General features: G+C 32.4%; 1 protein-coding gene and 1 non-coding gene across 3 annotated transcripts in view; both read right to left on the bottom strand.

Annotated features, from left to right (window-relative positions):
- Positions 1-259: 259 nt before the first annotated feature.
- Positions 260-24,807, bottom strand: part of GPR180 (G protein-coupled receptor 180) — a 41,610-nt gene continuing 17,062 nt past the window's right edge. Inside the window, exons 3-9 of one of the 2 annotated variants that reach the window (XM_074191903.1) lie at positions 21,208-21,252; positions 15,650-15,830; positions 15,476-15,525; positions 11,851-12,008; positions 9,344-9,535; positions 7,429-7,506; positions 260-6,137 (exon numbers count right to left, since the gene is read on the bottom strand). In XM_074191903.1, the coding sequence (XP_074048004.1) occupies positions 5,979-6,137; positions 7,429-7,506; positions 9,344-9,535; positions 11,851-12,008; positions 15,476-15,525; positions 15,650-15,830; positions 21,208-21,252 (863 nt within the window). In that variant the 3' untranslated portion in view covers positions 260-5,978. Of the gene's footprint in view, positions 6,138-7,428; positions 7,507-9,343; positions 9,536-11,850; positions 12,009-15,475; positions 15,526-15,649; positions 15,831-21,207; positions 21,409-24,807 lie in introns of both variants that reach the window. The other variant, XM_074191902.1, reaches the window with a different exon arrangement.
- On the bottom strand, positions 11,094-11,200 carry LOC141492445 (U6 spliceosomal RNA). Its single transcript, XR_012469912.1, has one exon. It is a non-coding gene; the product is annotated as a U6 spliceosomal RNA (small nuclear RNA).

Genomic DNA, 24,807 nt, shown 5'->3' with positions numbered 1-24,807 from the left:
ATTAGCTATGAAACACTTTCTTTCCATGTTTCTTTTCCCCTCCCTAAATAATTCAGGAAGCTGTTTGGGCAATATTTATACATATGCCCTGAAGCTTTACTTTGTATAAAAAGATCACTCAAAACAAAAATATTAACGTTTAACATGGATACACACACAGACACACAGACACATACACTCAAAAAATTTGATGGAAAAACAGAGACCTTTTTTCCTCTATTACTGTTTAGATTTAGCTATACATAATAAAAGAATGTCTTTCATCTGCTACTGAGGTTTTACTCTCATTAGAATACATGCTTATTAATTTGATTATCCATCCATAAAACATACTATACTACTTACCCACTGTACAATATATAATTTTTTTCTAATAAAACAAATGGTCATAAATCTCTTCAAAACAAAATAACCTAATTAAGAATGTGTTTTATAGGCAAAAGGCATCCATTATGTGACAGTTCCAATAATCAGAAGCTTCATTGCTCCTAAGCATGCATTACACTCATTGTGTATACAAACAATGCAGCAGGTAGAAAAGACACTAAATAAAACTCAACCTAGTGTGGACTTACTGGTTTGAGAATATGTCCTCAGGAAACTTCTGTTTTGTTTAGTTTTATAACTTTGGCTCCTTTCATTTTTCCTTAATGCCAACACTTTTAAGATAGTGTAGTTTAGACATGTCATGGCTGCTGAAACTCAAGGCAGGAGCTTGAGTATGACAAATAATCTTGCTGTAGCATTGAGAATCATATACACAGAACACACTTGGGGATATGATTGAAATTATTAAGGTGAACAATGAGAAAAAAAAACAGTGGGAAATGTTTTACCACAAGGGTGAAATTTGACTGAGGAAACCCATCTGATCTGGAAAATAAGATATATAGGCAAAAGACACCCATTATGTGACAGTTCCAATATTCAGATGCTTCATTGCTTCTAATCATGTATTATACTCACTCAGTGTGTATACAGATGATGCAGAAGATACAGAAGAGATTCTGTAAGTAAAACGCAACCTAGGATGCACTTCCTGGTACTTGACAAAAAAGAAAGATGATGAAAATTAAAGTTCTGAGACCTGAAATGGGCCACTGGAAAAGAAAATGGGTAGGTAATCAAACTTGGTCATCTATGAGGGGACCCTGCTTAACAGAAGGCATAAGAGTACCTTATAAACTGAGAAACGTGGTTCTTCAGAAATCTAGTTCTTGTGCTGCTCAACATTTGCTAATGTTTTTAAAATCCAATATCTTGTATAAATAATGCTTCCATTTTTAAATTACTTATCTTAGTCTTGAAGGTATATATTTTGAGGGAAGGCCAGATAAAATTTAATGAACTTTTAATGGATCATTTTAAAGAAAAGGACATCAAGGAGCAGCTAGAGCACCAGCCCTGGAGTCAGGAGGACCTGAGCTCAAATCCTGTCTCAGACATTTAAATTACCTGTGTCACCTTGGGCAAATCACTTAACCCCATTGCCTTGCAAAAACTAAATGAAATTGGGGCAGCTAGGTGGCGTAGTGGATAAAGCACTGGCCTTGGAATCAGAAGTACCTGGGTTCAAATCCGGTCTCAGACACTTAATAATTACCTAGCTGTGTGGCCCTGGGCAAGCCACTTAACCCCGTTTGCCTTGCAAAAATCTAAAAAAAAAACAAAAACAAAAAAAAAAAAACTGAATGAAATCATTATGTTCATGCAATGTTTATAAAAAAGTAAACAAAGTATTTTGAATGTTACTAAATGTAGAACTTATACCAATTAATGAATCAAATTTAATTTACTTTAAGTTAAATGAAAACCACTGAAACTCAGTTTTTATAAATATGCTACCTTCTGGGAAGAATTGTCTATCTAAAAAATTGTTGATACTCATATATGTATGGGATAGAAACTAGGTAGATTCATTAACTGTAGTTCTAAATATTTATTTTGTGTGGGAGTTAGCTGGAATGTAGTAATATGTGAATTTAACTTTTGAATATCTTCCAATCACACCTACTGTTTTCTAATCATACATGTATGTTTTAAAAACAAATATTTTCATCCTCTTAGTATTTTAAAAGAACACATCTATCCATAAAGAAGCACCAAAAGGTTAAAGATCTTTGGGTCCAGAAACTACTTTATAAAAGTTTTTTGAGTCTATGTGAGAATCTCTAGCCCTTCCTCTCTTTACATAATCTGATGCATATGAAGGCAGGGAACCTGAAGTGCTTAGTATCACAGTAACTGAATGCTGAGATTTAATTAATGTGTCAGCATATACATATCCAAATGAGTGCTATCCTCTAAAGTATAACCAAGTCTCAGTGACTGGGAACCATCAAATGAGTTACTTTGGACAACTCCCCCATCAAATCGTATCAAATCTTAAGAGATTTTGTTGACTAGTAAAGAATATGATGCAATATGTTCTGTCATGACAGCTTATCACTCATCTTTACTATGAACATTAATCATTACATTGGGATGAAATAATGACTCTAGGGGCAGTAAGCGGTTAGATTGTTTGTTCCTACTCCCAATGGTCTCAACTGTTCTCATTTCTGAATCCTTATGCTCATTTTCTTTCCTTATTTGGGGGGGGGCGGGATTTGCAAGGCAATGGGGTTAAGTTACTTGCCTAAGGCCACACAGCTGGGTAATTATTGTCTGAGGCTGAATTTGAACTCAGGTCCTTCTGACTCCAGGGCTGGTGCTCTATCCACTTCACCTCCTAGCTGCCCCATTATATCCATTTTCAATTGTTTTTAGGACTTGAGCCTTGCTTCATGTTCTCAGGTATCACTTTTCATTCCTGTCAAGGAATTCATTTGATCCACTGCAGAAATGGAAGCATGGATAACCAAGTTTGTTCAGATTTCACATATAAGAAGTAAATAAGCAGGGTAAAGGCCCAAAGGGGTATTCTATGAATAAAGTTCATTGAATTTACTGCATGTATTTTGTGACATCTATTTTGACTGTTCTTAGTGCTTGGTCTTAAGCTTTGCTCCAGATAACCGAGTTCCATATAGATAAGTTGCATGACATTGTTTTTGCTCAAAAACGTTCTGAAGTTCCTCTTTTGGAATTCCAGTTACAAATCACACAAGAAAACTATTCTTATTACTTTGGTCACAGCTAAGTTTTGTTTTGTTGGGGGGGTTCAAACTAAAAATAGCATTAACTATGATGGCATATTAGATTTCTCAAACTTGGCACTGAAATGACTTGTGGCTACTTTCAAAAATCAAATCTACTCTCAAAAGAATGAAGATTCATTGCACTGAGGACATGCAAAAGGATGGGCCATTGGTCTTGGATTATACATCAAGTGTTACAAGAGGGTGACTTTAAAGAAAATGGTATTCATCAGGATGAATAAATCCTGTTGTTTCTTTAAAATTAAGTCTGATGCTTCATTTCAGAGTACATGAGAAACATTCCCCCAAGGAAGCCCACTACTGTGGCAGTAATGACTATAATACTCACTGGTCAAAAGCCACCGTTCAAACCATGAATTGTTGTGAAGCTCTATTCAAGCTAAACTCAATTTCTGATTTCACCACAATTCTAACTTAGACCATTATAACAGGAAAGAAAAACAAAAAAGTGGTAACCAACCATTCATTCCCACTAAAGAACATACACTTGGTAATAAGAACATTTTTCACATTGTACTTTATTAAGAAATTTGAGTGCAAGAAGTATTTCCCCAGATATTGATTACCCATTGTTCTAATGAATAAAATTCAAACAAAAACAAACAGGCAATCAGGTAAGCAAATGACAGTAACAGAATCTGGAAAAACTTTGTCAGCTTTTGATCCCCTCACTAAGGCTTTCTATAACATATAACTGGGTTTGCTGCAAACTGAGATGATGAGGTTACTAGTTATTAGGGAAATAAAAAGATGGAATAATTTATTCTAATTCAGATTCTCTTAATTCTAAGTTTGGGTAAAGTAAGAGTAAAAGTGTATCAATTTGATAGTGATAAAAAGTTTTCCTTCATGTAAACAATGATTCTTGAAATGACTGTAATAAATTAACAAAAAAAACCCACCTAAACCTACAACAAATATATACAATAAGTATAAATGAGAAAAAAGAGAGAGAAAAATTCCTTTCCTCTTGAAAGTTAAGTGCCATACACATTGGAGACTCATGTTACTCCAGACAGACAACTGAGGATTTATTAAATATTTTCCCTGCACAAGAGAAACTTCAAAACTGACAATTACTATTGTTTTACACCTTCAAAACAAGAGTTTCAATTTTTAAAGCTGATCAATCATATTCTGGTTGAATACAACAGAACTTGACTATCATTATTAGTAAGATGAGCAAAAAAAACTCCCCTGTGACCAATTTGTCCAATATATGAAACTCGAACATATCTCAGATTTTCCAGCCTCAACCTGCAGTTCTCATTTATGAAACAAATTACCAAGAACTAAAGAGATGATTTAATGAGCATATTGCACTCTGTCATGGTGCCATTTTGCCTTAGTCATAATCAAATATACTCAGCCCTTACATGAAACAAGTTTAGAACTGAGGGCAAACACCAAAAAAATAAAGTCATTGCAATTTTAAAACTGAACTCTATTAACTTTTAATTTGTAAAAATGATTGACAAATCAAGGTTTTATTTCTTCTTTGAAAGTGCTACCTTTAGTAACAAGTAAAATTTTCACTCATAATGATATAGCAAATGGTGAAAATGAAAATTTTGAATAATCTGGTGAATGTGAAAAGAAAAATTTTTCCTAGCAATGACTGTTAATGGTAATGTTAATTTCACAAAAAGAGATTGTCAATCTTTTAATCACTATTTCAATTAACAGGCACTTCAATAAAGTTTATTTTTACAGCTGACATTCTCAATACAGGAGCATCACAAAGTATGGCTTTATTACAATGCATTCAAGATGGCAACTACTTAGAACCCAGTGCCAACCAGGATTATAACAAATCCAGTGAGTATTTTGTTTTTCAATTATTCATAGAAAATTTAATCCTGATTAAGTATCCTTGGGCAGGAATTCATGGGTAGTTGATGACTGAAACCAACATTTATGTGAAATGCTTCTGTTAATTTAATCTGTGTATATGGCTTAATTATGATTGAGGATTCAATATAAGAGAAATGAATTATATCAGGATTAAAACTTTAGTACCCTATCATATATTCCATTTTTCATTTTTTCTTGCATGCAAGTCTATTTTTTCCATCATAATACTGTGACCTTTAAAAGCTTTCTTCTGGGCTTTTTGTTCATACTATCCATATAATTTTTTAAGTTTTATTTTTCACATTACAGTTTATCAAAAGTCCTTTGCTACTCAAGTTGAAACCTGAACCAGAGTCAATAGTGGTAAAAAAAAAAAATAAGAGGTTTTCCCCTATCCACAAATAAACAAAAGATTACTAAATTTAGATGTGAACACTTTACATTCATTTCCTGAAGTGATTTCATTTTTCAAGCCCTTTATACTCTTAAACATGAACTGCATTTTCCTTAAAGCTTAAAAAAAGAAGCAATCTTAGTCAAGATTTCGTAACTGGCTATATGAGACATGTTTGAGCAGGTAATCACTTAGCTGATTAGTTTTTATAAGGCTGTCAAACCTGAGTCAGCTATATTGATACAAGATGAGGAAGTATATGTCTTGAAAATATCTAACTAAAATATTACACAGTTCTTTTTCTCCTTTGTTTCCAGCTGGGAAAAAAACTGCTCGCTGCAGAGGAATACCTTTCTTTAAAAGTCCATACTTTTCATATATATATTTCATAACATTTCTTTTATTGGCTTTCTTCAGTTTTGCTACTGTTCAGATGCCAGGACTATAACATGCTCTGCTTTTTTATTCGATTTTTCCCACAGAACATATGAACAAAAATATAAAACATCACTGTATTTGGATACTTATTGCACTTCGTTAAATGAATGCACTCTCCTTTTAACCAAGTATTAAAAATGAGGTCTACTTTTGAGTCCAGATGATATTGTCAATGGTAGTGTTACTGAAGAAAGTGAAGAAACTTCCCAGTATAGACTATGAGACAGAAAAAGTCTGTAGAGGATAACCATGGAAACAGATTGGCAGATGATAACACCTATTGTAATAGCCTAAAAGAGAGAAAGTGAATGTTTTTAATATGTAAAAGTCATCATTCTACATGAAGAAACAGATTATATTCAATTTATTATATGTCTACATATTATTATTTTAAAATATTACTTCTTTCCTGAACTTCAGCAGATTATTTTAATATAGAAAAATATAAAAGAAAAATACCATTAAATGTTCAGAACTGTAATTGTCTGCATGTAAAAATCCTCTAGCAGTGAGTTTGTAGATGGCAAAGTGAGACACAAAAGAATAATTTTCTAGACCAACTTCCCTCCCAAGGGAGGCAAGTTGTACAGAGGGAAGAAGTATCTACAAGTAATGAGAAAAATTGGGTTCCAGGCTAATACAGCAATAGGAATAAAACATCTACTCTCCTCCCCCCAGCCTTGAAAGTGGTCTAAAAGCCCTTTCAAATCCTCAAGTCACTTCTCTATTTTTGTAGACTACCTTTCTCCCTATTTTACCCTTTGTAAAATACCTCAGGCTCAGAAAACATTTGTGCATTCAAGCACACACTGCATTGCTTGTAAAGAGCTGCTGGCAGCACTCCACTTTGGAATGATGGAGTTATTCACCTAAGAAGGTAGGTATCGACACAAATCAAAATATGGCATACTTGAGCGTGGCAGCCTCCTCACTCCAGTTCCCAACATGTTAAAGCAACAAGATAGATTCCTGTAAATGCACCTTGATTTCTGCTGTTGTTTACCAAATGAATAAAGCATATCATGAATTTTAAAAAATTAATCTCCAGTCAAAGGCAACATTGTGCTTTAGTTTTTCTAATTAATTTGATTTTGTAAAACATTACTTTAGAATTGGCTAACCAGCAAAATAGAAATCCTAACAAAAGAAATGTGAAGCAATGACTATATTTTCACCAAAGTTAAATTTAAAAAAAACCTCTAATAGTGCTAAGATCTAGTGTTAACCGGCAAACACTGACTCTACTTCTAGTCTAGGGTAAAAACTTTTCTTGCCTAATTTTTGGTGTTGTGATAAAGAACAAAAAAAAAATCGTGCTTTACTTTTCTTCTAAGGAACTTTACTCCAAAGCTCTAATTTGCATATGAGTTTTAAGCAAAAAGACCCATTGTGTCAGTACATGTTTTATTTTACATAGACTTTCTTCCCCTTCTTTCCACATAGATTTAGCTTTTGAATGGAGACAATTTTGGTCTTCTCATAATTTCTTAAGCAAACATATAATTATATTCTCATAATTACTTAAACATCTATGTGCAGATATGTGTATATGAATAAGTTTTAACCTTTTACACTACCCACCTTGTCTCTTTGGTAGTCACTAAAAATAACAGAAATGGTTGCCAGACCTGGATGGCATAAAAACCATAAGACACAGCCCTGAAACAGAAGGATAAAATATTAGATGAGTAAGATCATGCTCATACTCTGAAAGGAAATTACAAGAAAACTTTAGCCACATGGTACTAGGCTGATTAAAATAAGTTTCAAAGTGGAATGGTATGATTAGGACCCGAAAGTTTTTCACTGCTATCATATTAATAAGCTTTTTGTCTCACCAGGATGATAACATTTTTATAGCATTTAGAAACCTATTCTTATATATATATAATGTATATATATACACACACACATATATATGTGAGTCCTTGTCCTGATGTACTCATGCTTGTGTGTGTGTGTGTATATGCATATATGTATATGAGTCCTTGTCCTGTTATACCAATAATGAACTGTTACATATCTATCAATTTACAATTTACACCAAATTTATCATACATATCAAGTAATCTTTTTTCCTGAAATTCAAAAATTGAATAGATGAAAGGATTTAAAAATTTAAACCATTAAATTTCAATTTAGTATACTTTGAATCCTAAGGTAATGAAAGAAAAAGATTGAGTTTAATAAATACAACCCCCAAATAGTTTCTTAAAGGTACTCAAGCAAAAAAAAATTCTTTAATCTCTAAATAATTTTCAGGATGAAATAAAGTGGCGTTTCATTCCCTGATATGTATAGGTATGAAAGGATCAATAACATCATTCCAAAGATGAATTGATATAATTGACATTTGGTATGGCTCCTGGTACTGTCTAGAAAGAAGACATGACCTGGGCTAAGGCTGAAAATGTTGGACTGTCTACCTTCTATCCCACTCTCTGTACCATTCACTGAAACTCTGAAAACTCCCCCTTTATAAATCAAATTAAATCAAATTGGTTTCAAGATCATACCAGGAACCAAAAGAGAAATGGAAGTATCATGCTCAGTATTCTCTTCTTTGCCTTAAACAATAATGTAGAACAACCCCAGTCAGACTCAGGATCATGGGATTTAGAGTCAGAAAAAACTTTAGAAGTAATCTCATTTGGCCTTCTCACTTCACAAATGAAGAAACTAACCCAGAAAGTAAAAGGCAAAGTTAGGTCTCAAATCCAGGTCTTCTGACTATAAATTCAATATTTTTTTCCCATTATGCCATGATATCTTCTCCATCTGTCCCCACTGCTCTCTGGATAAGTTAGTATTTAGAGGTGAGGAGGACCAAGTAGGATATAAAATGTATCTCAGTCACTTGGCTGTTTCTGTTTTTGTAGAAAGATGGTCCATCACTGGACTTCTACCTCTGATGATACCTGCATCACAAAAGACTTCCCTTCAGCTATAGTATTTTGCATTTGTTTAATATATGTCTCTTAAGGAAGGATTAGGGACTGTAATTGTGACTGATACAGGGAACATTTTGGTGAGAAAATTCCCTCTAACCAATATAGATCAATATATACTCTGCACTGATAGTCTTAGTTACCTAGAGCAGCAGTGTCAACAAGCCCACAACACTCTTAAGTCTGGACCAATTTTATAGTCCAGATTAAAATGTAATTTGGAAATATTTAACAAAATAAATAAAAATACAATAAAACATAGATAACATTACATTTTAAGGTAAGTCAATATAAGGTCTGAAAAGATCCATATATATGATCCATATATATAGTGGCTGCCCAACAGCAGAGAATAAACAAACTCTCCATTTACATATAAAAAAATTTATGGGTCACAGATACTGAATGATGATTACAGGATGAATAGTGGTACTAGTGTGGGTCTGATGCCTCCTAAATAGATGCTTTATACTAATGCACCATTTACCTTTGTGAAAAAAAGTGAAGAAAACATAATAAAAAAGTTATTTCCTACACAGAACACTTACTTTGGCAAATGTGATATAGAACTCCCTTTTAAGTGTACTTCTTTCTACTGAGATGATCTGGTAGAGGCCACAGCCTATAGATAATGCTAGGCAAACTCTTAAAATAATGAGAAGTATCCCTGCTAAGTTATACTGTGCATGGTAACTGTGGTGGTTGGTATCTTCAAATTGTTCCCAAAGCAGCAAAATACTCTGTAAAAACAATTAGTAATCTTAGATTTTATTAAATATTATATCTATGTGCTTTATAAAATATTTTCCCAAAATGCTTCTCTAAAAACTACCGAATTGTTAAATTATAACAATAAAAAAAGATTTTCCCCCTCCAAAATCAAAAGTATCAGATACAACTTGAAAAGAGATCTTCATTTTTCTTCTATAACTCATTCAGAGCTCCAACACTTTTCAATACTTCATTTTTTTTTATAATCTGGAAATCTTTGGATTTGTCTCTTCTATCATGTCTTAGGACCTTTGCGTGCAGATCTATATATTTAGCAAATCCTGTAAACTTTACTATGTGTCCTCTGAATCTTCAGCACTTTTTGGATTTAACTTTTGCTTCTGTTTGCTCTCAGATTCATTATTTTCTACAACCAAAGTTATTACCAAACTTCTTTATCGAATGCTGAATATCATGTACCTTAATTGCTGTAATACATTTTACAGAAATCCTAGTTATTAGCCTTCCCTTTAGTCAATTGTACGTACCACTTTTAAGACCTTTTAACCCACAGACTTGAAAATGTTATCTACTATCTTATGAGTGTTTTATGTCTCTTGGACTATTCTTAAGAGGTTTAAATCTGTACACCATCACTGTTTTAGTCACCTAAACTCCCTTGCTATTCCCTTGCTAGCCCACTTTGGCACAGAGTAACCTTCTCAGGTTAAAGCCTTTGTACAAGTCATTCTTCATTACTTGAATAGACTAATGTGGATAACCCCTCTCAGTCTAACCATACTGAACCCTTCTCATTCTGTAAGCTGTGATTCAAAACATTCTTCTAAAATGCTTCTCATTTAACACAGAAGTATTCTTTAATACTCTTCATATCACTTTTACACATTCTAGCTCACTCCCATTTTATAAACATAAATTAATACATAATCAATTTATATTGATAGTCAAACCATCCTGCTCACTTTATTAAATTGGGGTTTCTTGACAGCAATCTATACTCTGTAAGTTCTCATAGTGATACAACACATATGACTGCTCAATACATAATTTGTCTATAGTAATGTATTAAAATTAGACAAAGAGTTTGGGATGAAATTCCCTTTACATTCAATTTTTTCTTCTTTTTAAGAGATAATAGGAATTCTATGAAGGAAAGGAAATAAAGTATAAGAAATGAAAATCTGATATATTAGTAAATCTCTTTTATATACCAATTATTTCAGGATCAAAACATTACAATTGTTAGAATTTTGCCCCTTTTCATTTATTTGTTTGCTTTTGTTCATTAATATTTATTTCCTGCCTAATAGAATTGTTTCTTGCCTAAGTACGGAGCATTTGTCTAACTGAAATAAGCCTTGAGGTCTCTTTTCTAGATTATTAACTTTTTAAATTCTAAACTGTTCCTTAAAGAATTATGATATTTTATCTTTATTTAGAAATACCAACCATTAACCAATCATAAATTATTTACAAAAGTTAATTTCCTTTCCATACTCCGATTTTTATATATCTTTTTATATCTTATATGTAGAACTTTGAATCTTGAAATACAGTGGATACCATCAAACTATATTTAGTTTCACGAATTTATGTGTCATTCTTGCACAAGGGCCATGCTAATCTTCTCTGTATAGTTCCAATTTTAGTATATGTGCTGCTGAAGTGAGCACTGTACTATATTTAGTTGAAGAAAAAGAGATTGAGATAAATCAGTAACAAAGATTTTTTTAAGAAAAAATGATCCTGGGGTGGCTAGGTGGCACAGTGGATAGAGTACTGGCCCTGGAGTCAGGAGTACCTGAGTTAAAATCTGGCCTCAGACACTTTATAATTACCTAGCTGTGTAGCCTTGGGCAAGCCACTTAACCCCACTGCCTTGCAAAAACTATAAAAAAAAAAAAAGATACCTAGTTCAATTAAATTCTGCTTCTTTCCCATTCTAAGTTTTCATTTCCAGTTAGATTGAAACTTCATTTTTCAGTTAGTGATTTGAATTCTGAAATACTTAAGTAACAAAACTGAACCTGATGACTTTATAATCATCTTCAACACTGGGTTATTCTATTTCAACACAAATTCCTACATAGCAGAATTTGATGCAGATAAGTTAAAGTTAAATGGTAATAATCAAAAATGGCATAAAGTTAAATATTAGTAGCACCAGGCTCAAGTTGGAAAAAGTTGTAACAAAAAAGTTGTAAACAAAAAAATAACTGTTTATTCATAATTTCAAAACTACATTTAAACCTAATAATACTTCTCAAATTTAATTCTCTCCTCCAAACAAAGCAAAGCAGGAAGACTATTAAATAGCACAGACCTGAATTATGACAACAACTACAGCTATGCCAGTAGATGCTGGAGTAGAATCCCACTGGAGAGGTCTGCTTTGATATTTCTTCATTCTGCCTATTGTCCAACCCATGCATAAGCTCAGTAATAAGTACAGCATCTGGATCTGGGAGGCTATGTCACAAACTGATGAAAGATGAAAACAGTCATGACAGTCATTCTTTTTCATACAAAGTATTCCTTTCTTCTAAGGGACCAGAAAACAAAAGAGATAAATGAATAGCAAACCAGTCTATGAATTAAAAATGACACTCTGGAATTATACCTTTCATTCAGTACTCAATACAACATGAAAGTAATTTAGATAAAATGAAATTGGAGCCAGTGTTGTTTATTTAGCCCACTAACTTAATTAACTTTTATTAGTCAGTGCTTCATGAGTCATCACCACTCAAGCCTATTTTTACCTTATTTTAAGATATATTGAACTATTTCCTAGTATGATACCTTGCACATAGTTGGCATTAAGTAAATGGTTATTGAATTTAATTCAAATAAATTGGAAAGGCTGTTAGAGATCATCAAGTAATAACCCTGTACTTGATAAAAATTGGAAACTGAGGTCCAGATTGGATAAAAGTCACATAGTTTAACAATAGTAGAACTTGAATTTCAATTCTTCATAAGTTCACTTTCCTAGATCTGTAAATTTCTGTAAATTGTAAGATAGTTTATGCAAACATAAGCTACAATTATTAGTAAGTTTTTATACTTGTTTCTTAATCCTGTTCTCTTAACATATAACTTGTTAATTATTTCATCAAAATTGTTGAATGTTGTAATTCTTACAGTAGGTTGCAATATTTTATGTTTCTAACACAACTAGTGTTTAGAGTCAATATTTTCTAACACAAAGTATTAATATGAAAAAAATATGCTAACAGTTACATGACTATTATATGATTTGCTATCTGGGGATTAACAGTATAGAGTCACAGTTCAAGTTCTGAAGAAAATGAATGTCCATTGCACTAGTGTGATGCGCCATCAGGTGGCCATCAGTTAGAATTACAAATTGACATCAGTGGAAGCAACATTAATGCAGATAAATAGTAATAAAATCAAGAAGACCCAAAAGTCTGAAAATGTTTTAAGTTTATATGGTTGTTGTTTTATAAACTACTTTCCTACAGGTCAACAATATAACCCAGAATGAGACATACCTATTTGGTCATGACCAATGTGTGAGTTTACTTTGATTATGCTTTGTGATTACAAGAATTTTGGGGACAGAGGTTCTTTTTATTTGGAAGGAGAGAAATTGGGGAGAAAGGGGGAGTTGTTGATAGCATTGTCCAAAAAGAATGGTGGGGGGAAAAGGGTACTGAAGCATTTTTAAAATGCATAGAGAAGATAAATTCATAAGGAAAAATGAACAGGATAGATTTGGAAGTAATATATTAAATTTATTAAATACTTTTTAAAAAGCAAAAAAAAAATAGAGCAATCATTGTGTCCTACTGAATTTTGATTTGGTCCATGATAAAGTTTACAACATTTTAACAAAATACATCTTTCTTTACAATCTTCTCTGTTTTGGAAAGTAACTTAAATCAGCCACTACCCTCATCTGAAGCTATTTTTAAAAGTGACATAAGGTTAACTATATAATAAAGTTTACTTATATTTACTTATATTCAAAGATAATATAACTGCTATATAATAATATAACTAATACTGACATGATCAATAGAATTCAAATAATTTGATAGTTTGCTGACAACCTAATTAAAATGGATTTTTTTTGTCCTTATGCTTATATTTTTATTTTAGGAAAGGATATACCAAATTCAACTTGTTAAATGACTGATATTTTCAAAAGATATAAAGATTAAAATTTTAGATTTTGATACAATATTTAAATAGGATCTTTTAATCAAAAAAGTAATGGTAAACTATTGGTAAACATTGCACAACTGGCTATTTGGTCATTACAACATGATTTGGTTGTTAATTAATCTATATAAACAAAGCTGCTAGATGGCACAATGAATAGAGTGCTAGGCCTAATAGGCAGAAGACCTGAGTTCAAATTTTACTGTAGATATTTATTAACTGGATGATCTTTAGTAAATCACTTAATCTGTATACCTCAGTTTCTTCAATTTAAAATGGAACAAATAAGAACATCTACCTCTCAGAATTGCTGTGAAGATTAAATGAGATAATAATTATAAAACACTTGGCATATAAGTAGAAGCTATATAGATGATAGCTATCATAATCATCAAGTTTGTTATCTTCATTAAACTGCAAAAATACCAAAGACAAATATATACAACTAGTCCGATTTTCCAAATTATTTCTTTATATATTTGAAAATTATGTTTGAAACAAAATAACAGAATGTTTTAGATATAATTCTCTATCTAAACACAAAGTAGTTTGGTTTATCTTAAAGGGAGTGAATTACCCATTAAATTATAGGAACAACAAACTGTATGAATGGGAGTCCAGAATAATATGGATACCAAAAAAGTCTATTTTACCAAGAAACTTTCAATATCTCACTGACTCAACCCTATCAAACATATAATAACAAGATTGTCATTTATGTTCTTCTTATTTTTCTTGACCAACCTTTGTGGAGGTACATATTAATTGTTGGGAAGTCACATGGTACAATGGAAAAAACACTTTTTAAGAGATTAGTTAAAATTCCATATTTCTTATTAGCCTATTGAATGATCTTGGGCAAATTACTTAAATTCTATGTGTTAGTCTCACCTACACAATGGCATTCTTGGATTAAATGACTTCTGAGAATCTTATGATTCTGAAAAAAGACAAAAGTTGATAACATGAAAGAGGAGGAGAACCAAGGGACCTGAATACTCCACTAAATGGAGCTGATAAATCAAAGTTGACACAGATGGAGTGCAAGAGTTCATTTATGGGGGGCAGCTAGGTGGCACAGTACATAAAGCATCGGTCCTGGAGTCAGGAGTACCTGAGTTCAAATCCGGCCTCAGACACTTAATAATTACCTAGCTATGTGGCCTTGAGCAAGCCACTTAACCCCACTGCCTTGCCAAAAAAAAAAAAGGGTTCATTTATGTCGTCCTTGTGAATACAAGTAAAATTCAGGCTCACTATTTTTTATAATCTTAGACACTAGGACTAGCAGAGTGTATTCCTGGACCAGTATAAGTAACTAGCCAGATGAAAACTCCTATGATAGTGAAATGTGAGGAACACAAAAATATAAGGAATGTTATCCCCCCGAAGGATATATTTATATTTAGAACCTGAATTTTAAGGTAAGTTCTTCGGCATTTGTCCTCCTTTCTATTCTTAATTCTGAAATGGTATGTATCTAAGCCTAGCTAAACTTTTCCGATTTAATTTTGTACTCTAAAAATAAAAAAGCAGGAAAAAATAAGATTAAATAAGATTAAACTTGTATCATGATAATTACAGTACTTGGATCATCGTTGTCAAACTGATTGATTACCCTCTGAAATTTTTCCATTGGTCCAGATACAGCAAAAATTCAAGTCATCACTAAAGAAACTGATTCTCATATTAGAAGAATGACTTACAAAAACCAATGATTTTGTTTTAAAATATATATATTTTTAAAAGATACTTACATTCTGCCAAACTTCCCATAAGAGGGACCCCTATTCCATCTTTGGAGTAACTAAGAAATGGAAAGGAATAGCATTAGTATAAACTAGAAAGTTTAAAACAAAATTATAATCAGAATAACTATAATTTGGAAAGATTCATTAGAATTAATTAACTTTAATGAGGTAGCAAGATACCTGGAGAAATGCAGGTAATTAGCTAAAGCTGAACCAGCTTGCAAGAGCAATGCAGTTGTTAAGACTTTTAAAACCATGTGCATGGGCCCTCCTTTCTTAACAGCCTGCCACAGCGATTGAGCATAAATGCAGGCAGCCACAAAGTATACCAGGACTAGAAGGAAAAAGAATTCATGTAACCCTGGAAGAGAAAAAAAAAAAAGATGGTTTGTATCAACTGAAAAATAAAAGGTCTATTTCTAAGTCTACTAAAATCTCTCTGACAACAGGTTTCTAGAAAATCTAAAAATCTGAATTACATTTGGTATTTCAAAGTAAATTGAACTACATAACTGTTTGCTTTTGGTCATGAATTGAAAAAGTTATTTTTCAAAATCTAGTCCTCTAGAACTATCAACCATTAAAAAAAAACCATAAAAAAGCAAGTCTGTCCCTTAGTTTAAATGATATAAATATCCTCCTTGTTTACAATTAAGCTAGAAAGAACCAAGGTGAATGTTGCTGGTTCACTAACAGAACCTGTTTTGACTTTGTTCAAAAAAAAGTAAATGGGGGTGACTAGGTGGTGCAGTGGATAGAGCACGGGCCCTGGAGTCAGGAGTACCTGAGTTCAAATCCGACCTCAGACACTTAATAATTACCTAGCTGTGTGGCCTTGGGCAAGCCACTTAACCCCATTGCCTTGCAAAAAAAAAAAAAGACTAAACTAAAAAAAAGTAAATGAAAGCAATGCTTTTAATTTGACATTCATTTGTATAAAATACAGATTTGCTTTTCTCCAAAAAAGCTATTCTTTTCATATTAAAGTGAAAGCTAAGTATTTGCTTCTGTTAGAAGTACATCTTGTTATAGGTAACTAATGGTTTTAAAATGCCCCAACAACTAATTATCTCAGCTAATTAATGAAGAAATATGCTTGCTATGGAAAATTTTAAAATGATAGTTTTCATGGTAAGGCTAGCTAACTATATCTTTTTTCCAATGAAGCCAATTCCCTAACTAAAGTTTCTGGTTTCTATCTGATGAATGATAACTTTTATAGCAAATCTCATTTTACATTAAATAAGTGATGTGCTCAATAACACTTCTATCTTTATTTCACAGTATCAGAAAAATAATTTTAATTGAGAAGCTTGAAAATTGTGAACAAATTTAAAGCTTAATTCTTTTTTAAGAAATATCATAATCATTTCTACCATAAACATTCTTACTAAAGGAAGTGGAAAAAAATAACCATTTTTGAAAGACAAATACAAACATCTACATGTATAACTAGGATGTGCTGTATTAAAAAAATAATTCAATCATAGGTGTTAGATAAAAGCAAGGAATAGCATGAAAATGGAAAAAAGGAAAAAAAAAAACCAATAAATAGTTTAGCCACTGGGTGTCCCACTTGCTCTACATAAAATGAATTCTAGAGTATAGTCCATTCTAACACCCGAGTTATAAAACTTCAAGGATCTGATTTTATGAATGTGGTTACCACCTTCATAGATATAACTCCCCTTATACTTGAGCCAACGTTCATGAATTCCTGTGGCTAAAGAAATTTCATCACCTAGAAAACATTCTAAGAGGTTTTTCTATGTTTGGCTAGACTGGACAACAGACACATCATTGATCCCAAGCTCAAAGGTTTTGCAGGACATATTGCAATTTGCACTTTCTCAGGATCACTTTCAAACCCTGATGAAAACTTGGAGGATTACTAGAAAATACAGGTGGAATAACTATGTTTAGACTCAGTTTAAATTTGTGATTTCATCAGTGCAAGACCACCCGCTCCATCAATGAACATCAACAACTTGTCTGTAATTTCTAGTCTTAAAGAGTTATGTTAGCAGCACAGAGATATTAGGTGATTTGCCCAGTCACAAAGTGTCAATGGAAGAGACTCATAGTCTAAACACCATGCCATAATACATCATTATATTTAGACTTGAAAAAATAAGGAAACTATAGGTGGGAACATACATTTTTCTATCACTTAGAGAAGGATATCAGTACTGAAATAGTGTATACATGTCTGGAAGGGATACAGTCATCACCTGATCAGTGTTATTTCTCATAAGGAAATTAGATAGGGACCAGGAATGCTGCATATTTCACTATAGTAAATGCAGAAAATATGAGCACCATAACTAAAATCAAATGCTTTTATTTAAATAATGCTATTCTACACTTGAGCTTTTGTTTTCATTCTCTGGTCTCTGATTTTATCTATACAGGGAAACTCCCAGGATGGAATTTCCTTCTTCCTCTCTCATGCAGTCACGTGGAGTTACTCCATCCCTTCTCCACTCCTTACAGATCCTTGCCATCTACCACCTTTCTTTTTATGTATTCTCTTCCCCATAATAATGTAAGTTCTTTGAGGGTAGTTTCTGGTTTGCTTGAATTCATAGCCCAGTTTTGTAAACAGTAAGCTAAGCACTAAATGAATGTTTTATATATCTATCTATGAACATGTATGTGATGTGTGAATATCTACAAACAACGTATGTGAAAGTATGTGTATATATGCATTTACATACACACAAACAAAAATAAATTCAAAATAAATATGTATTTTTTTTCCTGTTCAGAAGAGAAAGCACTAGCAGCTGGAGGGTGAGAACTAAGAAAAATTTTAACCAGAAGGGGCAGATGAGCAAACACAATCTTGTTACTAAGAAGTTAGATGACTAACTTGAGAATACACAACTAGTCCACATTGGAAGTAGGACCCAGAATTTTCCTGATCCCAAGGGCAACCCTACCACCAACTCTCTCATACTGCTGTGATTTTCTTTTACTCTTCAGCATTAGTGAATTAAAACTATATTTCTTTTTATCTAGAATCTTTCCATAAAGGAGAAAATAGACATGCTTCATAAGTCTACAAATCTATCCCCAAAGGAAAAGTCTTCCACCATTTACCAAGTAACAAGAAGAAAGGACTTTTGAAAAATGAAACTCATATAACCAGAAAGATGTTTTGGGATTCTTCAGTATTTCTGGATCCTAAGATAATAATCAGCAGAGGAAATTATTTCACTGAGACAGCAATGCATAAAATGAGTTGGACTGAAGGCATTTGTGCAGCCATGGGTAGCATTTTGCTCACAGAATGCAATTTCACTGAAGTTTGCATAAATCATTCTTGCCTTGATTGCCAACAAGATAGTTTAAAAATATACTCCTTGTTTTGAATTTGCTGCTTTTTAAGTAAATATAGCTCTAATGGTGAAAAAAGTAAACCTGTTTTTACTTACTTTTCAACCACCAATTTTAATTATATTCTGCTGCTTACCCTTCATCAGAAAAAAACAATGTTTTTTTAATTTTGAAAACTAAGTTTAATTTTAAAAGATGGCACTAAAGAATAAAATATACATTCAAAAGGAAGAAAAAATATATTTTAAAGGAGTATGAAACAGATGGTGAATGCTACCTATATTATGAAATACATAAATCTGAACACAAACCAAATTGAGAAAATTCCTTTGCAATTTTCATACAATTACCTAGCAAATGATATTTCCCTCTGTTTCCATCAAAGAAGATGAATTTGGTGAAAGATAACAGTAAAATAATACAGTAGGACAGGAAGAGAGGAGGATGAAAATCTTTTCACATACTGACTTTGTGGGATAGGGATGAGGAACAGCAAGGGAAATTAGTATAAACTAGTTTTTCTCTCAGGTATGGAAGGTACACCAATACTTTATTCTCACAAATTCTGAGAACTATACCAATGAAAATTAGCACCATAGATGGTTCATGTGACTCTCTTCCTTGTTCTATAAAATAAACCATATATCACATATACATATATTTAGCAGAACTACATTTTTTTTAAATGTTGAAGAGCCACTTTGTTCTCTTGATAAATGTGGTATTCATAACCAGAAGAATTCTGTATCAATCTGAAGCATGACTTGGATTTTTTTCTATTTCAGAGAGTGAGTCTACCAAAAAATAGGATTAACTCCAAGCATGTTGGGTATAAAGAATTTTTTTGATTTGAAAATAATGATTACATACAGCTTTAATTGCAAATATCTGCAACATAACTTTATAATACATTATAAAATTTTATATATGCACCTCTGATGAATATATGGTAAATCACATCTCTGAAAATGGGCAAAGTTGAGACAACTTTCCTCCTTTAAGGGTAAAGTCTGGAAATGAGTTAAGTAAAATACAGACTAATAGACACTCCTGAAATGGACTAATGAGAAGTGCTTCACTGAAAACATAGTTTTCAAACATGATGTCACATAGGAGTAAAATCTCTCTAGGGCTCAACCTACAAACCAAAGTGTTCCTAAGGGGGTAGCTAGGTGGCATAGTGGATAGAGCAATGGCCCTGGAATCAGGAGGACCTGAGTTCAAATTCAACCTCAGACTCTTAATAATTACCTAGCTGTGTGACCTTGGGCAAGTCACTTAACCCCATTGCCTTGCAAAAATTAAAAAAAAAAACCCAAAAAGTGTTCCTAAAACATTTAGGAACTTGTGATATTTTAAAATATGGCAAAGAAATAATCTAAGTCAATGAATAACAATATCAGGAGCCATTTGATGGAATTTGTTATAAAAAGAAACATTCTGGTAGTTCCAGTAAGTTTCTTTTCCTTTGATTGAATTAAAAATGGTTCTAATTATATTCACTTCCAAGTTTTAAAAGAGGCATGGGTGCACACATGCATGCATACACACACACACACACACACCACACGAAAAAGCAGATCAATGAGTCCTGGGCTGCTATAGTAAGGATATACAGGTAGTACAGGAGGTGGGTTTGTGCACCAGACACAAGAATAATTAAGAAAAAGTATGATATAGTGACAAGTAAAAATTCCAAATTAAAATTTATCATGAAGCAAAAGGCAGAGGACAGAGTTTGGATCAGTCTTTATTTCTACTTAATGAGTTTCAGACTTGCCCAAATCCTTACCATGACTCTCTTCATTCTCTCTCCAAATACACACGCACATATATACGTACATATATACATATTTACACGTACACTGTTGCTAGAGCTATTGAATCATTTTTTTTCGGTCATGTCTGGCTTTCTGTGATCCCATGTAGGATTTTCTTGGCAGAGATAATGGAATAGTTTGCCATTTCCTTTTCTAGTTCATGTTATAAATGAGGAAACTCAAGGTAAAGTGATTTGCCCAGAGTCACACAGTTAGTAAATGTTTGAGGCCATATTTGATTCTAGGTTCATTATGAGGTGTGTGACCTTGGACAGGTCATCTCCATTCATCCAGATTCATATCTGGCCATTTATCCTATAGGCATAATATGCATTTTCTTCTAATTTTTTAAAATTATGTGACCTTTTATATCTTGGTCTATTCACCCACTCTTATCTGCTGTACCACCTTTCTGCCCAGCATACACATACACATACACACACACACATATATAAATATATATAAATATATATATACATATATATATATATATATATATATATATATATATATATATATATATATATATATATATATATATAATTAAACAATAAATTTAAAAGAAAAAAGTATCCTTACCAGACTCTCCAGCACCAAAATGATCCAAAGGATTCCCTGCAGCATCTGGATTTAATAATATCATTTCAAATGAGATATCTTCTAATTCGGAATTTCCAAAGTCTTCGACACATGTAAACTTGTCAACATAAAACACATACCACATTTGGGGATATGGAACCTGAGACACAGTTAGGTTGTGTTCAGTATGATTCAGAATCACTTTAAAGAGAAAGAAAAAGAAAAAAGATGACACTTGATTTTAAATTGTACAATCCCTTTTATTTTTACCCTGGAAATATTTGGTACAGTATAGGAAGTTTATTGTAGGTAATTACTGTGGATAATAGAGAAATTAGAAATTGAACATGAGTCAAAATTATACATACTCTTGATGTTTAAAAAAACTGTATTGCAAATCTATGGTTTTTAATGTCATGCAGTTTTCCTGAAACTTCACTTCAACTATTCTAAATTATACTTAAAAGTTTTCAACTGAGAAAAATTACTGTTTGGAAAATATCTAAATAAGTAAATATCATAAATAGTTTAACTTAGGAATTTATAGCCACTAGGGAATTTAGTTTTCATTAACTTTTAAACATATGAATTTTTTTTTGATAAACCACTTCTGAAAAAAATTTATTTGAAGCAGAAGAAAAAAATTATGAGTCACCTCTATTATCTAATCTTATTTGAATGGCTCTGGGAATTCCTCAAGAAAAGTGTTTCCTCCAACTGTGCAAATCTCAATTCACTGACACTTTTTAATCCTGTCCAACTCTTGTTCATGTCCTCTCATAAATCCTCTAAAGGAGTCACCAATATGTTGGAAAGAAATTCCTCTAGATTTCAAGATGCATGTAGACTCTTTTGCAGTTATTTCTTATTCTTATAGTTCAATCTCTTTTCCTAGGTAGTTTCCTCGTTCTAGTCTAAATCTCTCTGATGACAACACTAATTTTCACTGATTGTACAATTCTTTATCAGAAATATGCTGCATATACCCATTATACATACTGGCCTTTGAATGACCAACAACTTTGATTGGAAACTATTGTATCATGACTTTCAACCATATAGCATCACTCAAAGTATACTGACATCAAAAAGAGGGGCTTTTGTTCTATAAAACAGGGATATCAGACTACACAAAAGTTCCTTTTCCTGTTCTAAGATTTTCTTCCTTCTCTAAAATATCCAACCTGATATTTGAAGTCTTTGAAAGTGGAAGGATATGATGACTCTCCTCACATTAATTTTATATATCTCAACTTATTTTTAATGACCTCATTCCATTTCACAGACTATATGGGAAATGGTGGTTTATGGTATAACTTTATTTAAAAAACTTTATGAAGGTTTTGTAAATGTTTAAGACCCAGATATCAAAGGCCCATAATTTTAAGAAAATTAGAAGATACTAGAAACTATGCCTACCGAATGAATTCCAAACTAACAAAAAAAAAGTGTTTATAAGGAGAAAAGAGACAATTTTGATTATATAAAATATCTTTTTACATTAGGAAAATCAATGTGGGGGGGTAGGGGGAGGGAAGCAAGATTAGGGGAAAACTGTAAAATCCAAAATAAATAAAATCTTTTACAAAATAAAGAAAATTGGTGTAACTAGAATAAGAAAAATGGATGAATAGGGAAATAAATCACTGCATCAACTATCTCTGAAAAAGGTCTGAGATTCAAGATACAAGGAGAATTATCACAGATAAGACCAAGCTATTCCCCAATAGATAAGTGGTCAAGATATGAAAGTTTCAAAAGAACTTTAAACTATGAACAACCAAAATTACTAATCATATAAATAAAAATTCTGGTTTCATTTCATACTTTTAGCATCAATAAACTGACAAATTTGGAAAAAGTCTTAAGTTTGAGGGGTTAAGGCAAAGGCAGAAACACTAGCATATTGTAGGTGAAACTGAATTAATTCATGAAATTCCTTAAAACAATCTTTTCTATTATTGAAATCAATTTGTAATTAAGTGAGAAATTCACTAACTTTTCATATTCTTTGATCCAGAGATTCCCAAATAAAAGACAGAATAAAGGCCCCACTTATACTTTAAATATTCATAGTATCATTTCTTATGGTGGTAAAGAAATGGAAATAAAATTATATTCATGTTCATCAATTTGGAGATGGAACACAGTGTGGAATATTAAAATAGTATTATTAAGGCAATATTAATATTACTGTATAATAAGAAATGATGAAAATGAATAAAGGAAAACCATGGAACCAACCTCTTATACCAACTGATACATTGTTATCTGAACAGAACCAGGAGAACAATAACACACAATGACACTCACATAAATGAAATAATACTAAAATAAAGTTGAAAGCTGAACTTGATCCTTGAAAACAGAAGAGGAACACACCTCCTTTCTTTTGGTTGAGAAGTAGGAAAATGCAGGTGCAGAAATGTTACATTCCACTGATCTGAAGGCTGATTGATTTTACTTCACATGTTTTCTTTGCTATAGGGTGATCTTCATGGGGAGAGGAGGGATAGGAAAAGGTTGATAGATCCAGAAGTGACTATGATTTAAAAACAAAAGTCATCAATAGAACTTACATTAAAAATGTTAAGGAGAAGGATGACAGATGATTACAAGTCAAGCTCCTCAAAATAGCAAGCTAGGAAAAATAAATGAATGAGCAAAGAGGTTGGCAGGAGATCCAGTGAAATTAAATTATCCTGAGAGAACTAGATGAAACCAAAAGGCAGATAATAAACATATAAAACAGAATACATCTGCCAATGTTTTTTAGGCAAAAAAGGAACAATGACACTTGAACACTATTTCTATTACCTCATTACCCTATAAAATATGTGAGGAACCAAAACTTAACAAAATGAAGAAAGAAAGTGGTTTTATGTAACCAAATAAATGCCTAAGAAAATATGCATGCTGGAAGTAGCACAGTTTTAAAACTCACTCAGATCATTTTCAAGGAAAGAAGAATTCTAAGGGCATGAAAAGACTACAGATAGTACTTTTAACTGCTCAAATAACTAAAAGCATATTAACAACTTATAAGTTCATTTTCTCATTTCTATAATTTTTATGAGAATGTTCTATTAAAAAAATCAAGGACATCTTTGATGAAAGTTGAAACTTTTACAGGCAGGTTTTTATAAACATCTTCCTTTGGCAAATTTGTGCTGTTTTCTCCTTCATCTTCACAGAAGACCATCATGGGTAGTGATGCTATGGCAAGCATATGAATTAGAGTGGGGGGGGGGGGGGGCTCTGCTAAGTCACCAGCCTCACTTTCTCTTCCAGAATCAACTGGGTCCAATGGCCAGATATGAATCAGGATGAATGGAGATGACCTATCCAAGGTCACACACCTCATAAGAATCAAGTGTCTGAGGCTGGATTTGAACCAAGGTCTTCTTGGTTCCTGGGTTGTTGCTTTATCCACTGTACACCCTAAGTACCTCCTATAGCAAATTTTTAGAGTCACACCAAGAAGAGAAAGAGAATATAAGATCTCACTGAAATCTGTTTATTGGCTTCAAAAAAAAAACAAAAACCCTATTCAATTCATTAGAAAAAAAATGAAGATTTAAAGGCTTAAGCAAGTTGTTC

This window comes from Macrotis lagotis, chromosome 6 (assembly GCF_037893015.1).
Source record: "Macrotis lagotis isolate mMagLag1 chromosome 6, bilby.v1.9.chrom.fasta, whole genome shotgun sequence".
NCBI lineage: Eukaryota > Metazoa > Chordata > Mammalia > Peramelemorphia > Peramelidae > Macrotis > Macrotis lagotis.
Note: the sequence above shows the minus strand (reverse complement) of the source record. Positions and strands in the feature narration are given on the sequence as shown.